We start from the raw sequence: 5,958 nt of genomic DNA, 5'->3' as shown, positions 1-5,958 counted from the left end.
ACCTGTTGTATCTTTTTGTTGTCGAAAGCGGCAACCTTCCTTAGTGTTGTGTCAACTGTTTATGACATTTGTTTCATTAGAAGCCGAGTTATAGTGCTAAGAGTGACAGTGTGTTTTGACGAACGGTCGGAAAATGAGTTTCAAACAGGGAGCTGCGATTGACTTTTGTGTTCAACTTGATAAACGTTTTACCGAAACGCATTAAATGCTTGAAAAAGCATACGGTGATGAATGCTTATCCTGTGCTCAATACGAGTAGTTTAAGCGATTTCAAAGTGGTCGTGAGACGCTTGAGGAGACGACAAAAACTGGACTGAGTGAAGATAACATTCAAAAAAAGTGCATGATTTCATCAAAGAAAACCAGAATTCGTCCGTGATATTGATGGAAGATGAATTAGGGATTCCAAAATCAACTGTGCACAACATTTTGATCGAGAGTTTGAGCCTTCGTAAATTGAATTCGATTCGATTTGTTCCTCACAAATCCCAAAAATCGTAATTAGGTTCGTATCTCCTATAGAAAATGCATAAACTATAAAATATAATTTTTAAAAAAAATTATATTTGAGTATCTCTGCTACCTCTTTACTAGATGAAGAAACTTAAGTGCATGAGGTGGTATTAGAGCTGCTGCCGAAACTGAATAAGAATTCAGCAATAGGGACCGAGAGAATTTCAGCTGGAATGCTAAAAGTGTGTTAGCCGAACTAGCTGTTCCTTTGATCAGACTATATAATTTGAGTCTCAGGACAAGAAAGGTTCCACACAAGCGGAAAGAATGTATTGTAATCCCATTGTGCAAGGGTGGTGGAAAGGCTGCTCTATCCAACTATTGACCTATTAGTATCACTGTAGCAGTGGTGGTGGAGTTTTCGGAAAAATTGGTCAGTTTGAAATCAGAAATGGGACAACAGCGAATTTACATGAATTTAAAGAAATTATATGGATTAGCTACGCGAATGGTTTATTAAGAATCTGAAGGACTTAAAGTAACCAGTAGTATACCACAGGGATTATTCTTTGGTCCATTATTACTTATTCTATATTATTATTAATACGTGACACCTCTAAGGAGTCCAAAGACCCATCCAGGGAAGGCACCTACTCAACAACTCTCCATCTCCACCACATAATCCTCCAACTGCAGTGAACCACAACTACCATCATCATGTACAAGAAAGCCATCACTTCCCCACCACCACCACTAGTCTTTATGTCTATAAGTTGCATGTGTTCTAAAGGCCGATTTGTCTGTATGCTGGATTAAACACCTGAGATTCCTGAAAAGGAATCTCAGGTGTTTAATCCAGGCGTTCCCGGATTGAGGAACGCCCTTCAGATATGTAGCTAGCTACTATTTAAGCAGGGTAATCTGGCGTATAAGCAGCCATGGACCAACAGCGGCTAAGCTATCAGGGTGTAGGGGAGCAGTAGTGGCGACTTTGTCTCACTTAAAACTTTACGAAGCCCAATGAAAACTCGTCGACATGGCGAGTAGTGCCGCCATTAAATAAGCAACTTCTTGGGCCACTTTCCCTGACAATGGGAAGCAGCATTGTCAGTACTGACACAAGGTTGAAGCCAAATGATGACGGAAAAGCTTGTGATCATAGATTTGCAGATGGCATATGATTATATTGTGTATGTCTGTAACACTGCAGAGCAGACACAAATGGAGAAACTGCTATTCTATCTTACTCGTATCTTATCTATGGTGAGCAAGGTCTTACACTTGGTCCCGAGTTCCCGCCGTTCCTTAAATGGGACAAGGGTGCAAAGAATCTCAGTGTTCAAAATGGTGTCCACTTTTAAAATCGCAACTTGGAATCTCAGAACTCTATATGAAGCTGGTAAATTAAGAAATGCCATAATAGAAATGAAGAGACTGGGCGTACAGATTTTGGAAATTTGCGAGACAAGATGGTCAGGATCTGGAAAGTATCGGAAACATAACATGACAATGTATTACTCCGGGAATGATGAGAACAAACATCGACTTGGTGTAGCTGCAATAGTAGACCATGAAATCAATAAATCAGTAATAAATTGGATCCCATTTTATCAAAGGATAATGATATTACAACTTAACTTAAATCCTGTTAATATAAATAGTATACAAGCTTATGCACCCACAGCTGACAAACGTGAAGAAGTTGAAGAGGTTTATGAACACTTAAAAGAGATTAAAAACCTAAGAAAGAAACATGAGATAAACATAGTGATGGGTGACTTTAATGCTAAAGTGGGCAGAGGGGGTGATGGAGAAATTGTTGGAGAGCATGATTTAGGCACCTGAAATGAACGATTTCAGGTGCCTAAATAAAAATTAATCAGCAATTACAGACCCATAGCAACATTACCAATTATCAATCAAATTATGGAGCGGATCATACTGAAGAAACTCACAGCATACACAGAGACCTTCCGTATTATTCCCAAAACACAATATGGTTTTCAGAAAAATAAGGGAACAACATCTCTCTTGGAACACTTTACAGACGTAATTAATACCGCCTTAGACAAAAACAAAATTCCCTGATGGTCTTTATTGATCTAACTAAAGCATTCGATACACTCACACATCAAAACTTGTTAGAAAAGCTAAGGCATGTTGGAATAGACGGGCCTCTTCACAGGTGGTTTACAAACTACCTTCAAAATAGAAAGCATATCACACGTATCGGGTCAAACCGAAGCAGAGAGCTACCAGTAATCTATGGAATACCACAGGGAGCTCTACTCTCCCAAACTCTATTCAACATTTACACGCACGATATTAATTAGCTACCACTCAAAGGTAAGATATTCCAATACGCAGACGATACAGCAATAATATCCATCCATAATAACGCAAGCATAACCCAAACCAATATGCAACATGATATAAATCTGATCATAGACTGACTCACGAAAAACTCCATACACCTAAACTCAGAAAAGACAAAATTAATGATATTCAGAAATCCACTGACTCGACCAGTTGATAACAAATATATAACCATCCAACATCCACTTTCCAACATAAAAAACACACAGAACAGCAAAACCACTACAATCACTCAGGTTGAAACAATACGATACCTTGGAATTTACTTCGTTGCAGATAAGAACTGGAATAGCCACATAAACCATCTACACAACAAATTCCGAACAATAAGTGGCAAACTCTACAGGGTAAAAGACATAGTTACCATACGCCTAAAAACACTAATATACAAAGCACTATGTCAAAATATATAAGATACGCTATAACAACGTATGCTTTCTGTGCACCCTACAAATTAACTAGATTAATGTCGCTACAGTACAAAATGATAAACTGATCTTTTGGGAACAAAGAGAAAATAACGACTTTATATATACTGCAATGTCAGAACATAAAATACTGACAGCAAAATATTTATGTCACTATGCAGCTTTGCTAAAACATTATTTCGATGCCAACTACAGGACAGATAGAAATACATACCGTATAACAAGACCTCAGACTATTAATTATATCACATATAAATACAATAATCACTACGGAAAGGCCACGCGAAAATTTTACATCCCAGACATGATAAACAAATTACCTTTTGAATACAGAAACCTTACAACAAACTACAATAACCTGAAAAGAGCTCTAAGGACATACTATGAACAAGAAACAAGCACTCGAAATACCATACAAACGCAATGAAACACAATATATTCGCTCAGGTTTCCAGTTCAGCGATGCAACAATATATTCTAATTTTGTGTGTGGGGGGGGGATGAAGGGAAAGTACTCTTGTGCCCATCTACAAGGGTAAAGGGGATGGACAAGACTGTAAGAATTACAGAGGGATAAAGTTGATGTCCCACACAATAAAAATCCTAGAAAGGATTCTTGATGGAAGACTGAGGAAGGAGGTGGATGCAAAGGAGCAATTTGGCTTCATGCCCGGTCGATCAGCCACAGATGCTATCTATGGGGTACGACAGATGATGGAAACGTTTCGAGAGAAGCAACGGGAGCTACATCTGGTATTTATTGATCGAGAAAGCGTATGATAGATTGTCAAGGCAAGAAGTCTGGAGGTGTCTGAGGGAGACGAAGGTACCGGAGAAATATGCCAGGTTGGTACAGGAGATGTACAGAAATGTGAAGACAAGTGTTCGAGCCTGCCTGGGAGTGACAGAAAGTTTTCCAGTGACAGTTGGCTTTCATCAAGGGTCAGCATTAAGTCCATTGCTGTTTAATACTGTGATGGAGGAAGTGAGAGAAGACATGCCTTGGACTATGTTGTATGCAGATGACATCGTGCTGTGTGCAGAATCAAGAGAAGACGTGGCAGATAAACTGGAAAGTTGGAGGAAAGTGCTGGAAGAGAGAGGTATGAGACTGAGCAGAAGTAAGACCGAGTATATGTGTTGCAAAGTGGATGGCAAACCAGGAGACAGATCTGGAGCTGGAAGGAAATGTCATCAGGAAGGTCAGTGACTTTAGATACTTAAGTTCAACAATGAAAGAGGATGGTGAGGCTGAGGAGGAAGTGGGATGCAGGATACAAGCAGGATGGAAGAATTGGAGAGAGAGATGGCTGGAGTGCTATATGATAAGAGGGTGCTGATCAATCTAAAAGCCAAAATCAACAGAACAGTATTCAGACCAGCTATGATATATGCTATGGACACTGTGGCCCTGAGTTTAAAATAACATCAGCAGTGTGAAGACAGCGGAGATGAGAATGATATGCGGTGTGACCAGAAAGGATCGTCTGAGAAATGACAATGTAAGGGGAATGGTGAAAGTTACAAACTGAGGAACAAATATACAGGAGGCAAGGTTGAGATGGATTGGTCATGTGATGAGGAGGGAGGAAGAGTATGTGGGAAGAAAGGTCATTCAGATGGATGTGCAGGGGAAGAGGGAGCACGGACAGCCAAAGAAGAGATGGAGGAGGACTTGAGGATGAAGAACTTGATGTGGCTAGCAGTATTGGTCCCACTTTGAACAATTGTGGGTGTGACCTCATGAGTTTGGAATGTTTGGAATTTCCTTGTGGATATATGTGTCAGTATCGTGAGTTCTTGTGTTTTGGTTCGCATATGGAATTATGGGTGATGGTAGAGATAAGGATTAGTGTTGTGATTGGTGGTGCACTTCTGACAAGATCAAGATCAAGATCAAGATAAGATAAGGAATCGTGACGTGGGTGTTTTTTGTTATGAGATGTAGATAAGTGACGTCATTTGTTAGTTGTAAACAACTGAGTCATTTGTTAGTTGTAAATAAGTGACGTTAATGTTTTGAATGGAACGGATGATATATTAGTGGATAAGGAATCGTGTCGTGATTGATGGGACACTTCTGACAAGATCAAGATAAGATAAGGAATCATGACGTGGATGTTTGTTATTTTAGATTTTGGAATGTTTGGAATTTCGCTGGGCCCTCCTCTGTCAGGGACATCACGTGGTGTGTTTGGTTCGTTTATTGCCTTGTTATGACGTTATGTGTTTGGAAATTTTTGTGGAACATATGTCTCTCTGTGATATCACATGGTGTTTTGGTTTGGGCATGGAGTTGTGGGTGATATTTTTGAGATAAGATATCTTGGAATTTTCCCAGGGTGACACACATCCGTCATTATCATCATGTTTTGTGTTTGGTTGTCTATAGATGGGTGTGCTAATTTTCCAATACATTTTGGGGTATTTCTTTCCTGTTAAAGGATGGGAATTCTTAGAGTAGATTCGTGATGGCGGCTGTGTTTAAGCTTTTCTGAATAATTTAATTATATGGTGGTATCCCTCCTCAAACATACACTTTTTTTGCTCCAAAGTTTTCATTATCACTTGGAGGTGACATTACTAAAAGATTAGTGGCAAATTGACTATTTTTCAAATTAATGTTATCATGTTTACAAATGTTTGGGTAATGCTTTTTTTTTAGTTTACATGAAGAGAAAAAAACAAAAGGTATTTCAAA

The 5,958-nt window shown here is 39.1% G+C and overlaps 1 protein-coding gene across 1 annotated transcript; it reads left to right on the top strand.

Annotated features, from left to right (window-relative positions):
- Positions 1-1,797: 1,797 nt before the first annotated feature.
- On the top strand, positions 1,798-2,298 carry LOC150092399 (protein CFDP2-like). The gene has a single exon (XM_090414857.1). The coding sequence runs from the start codon at positions 1,798-1,800 to the stop codon at positions 2,296-2,298; it is 501 nt and encodes a 166-aa protein (XP_090270983.1).
- Positions 2,299-5,958: the final 3,660 nt, after the last annotated feature.

This window comes from Typopeltis vanoorti, chromosome 26, assembly GCF_054136105.1.
Source record: "Typopeltis vanoorti isolate ZY-2024b chromosome 26, IOZ_Tvanoo_1.0, whole genome shotgun sequence".
NCBI lineage: Eukaryota > Metazoa > Arthropoda > Arachnida > Uropygi > Thelyphonidae > Typopeltis > Typopeltis vanoorti.
Note: the sequence above shows the minus strand (reverse complement) of the source record. Positions and strands in the feature narration are given on the sequence as shown.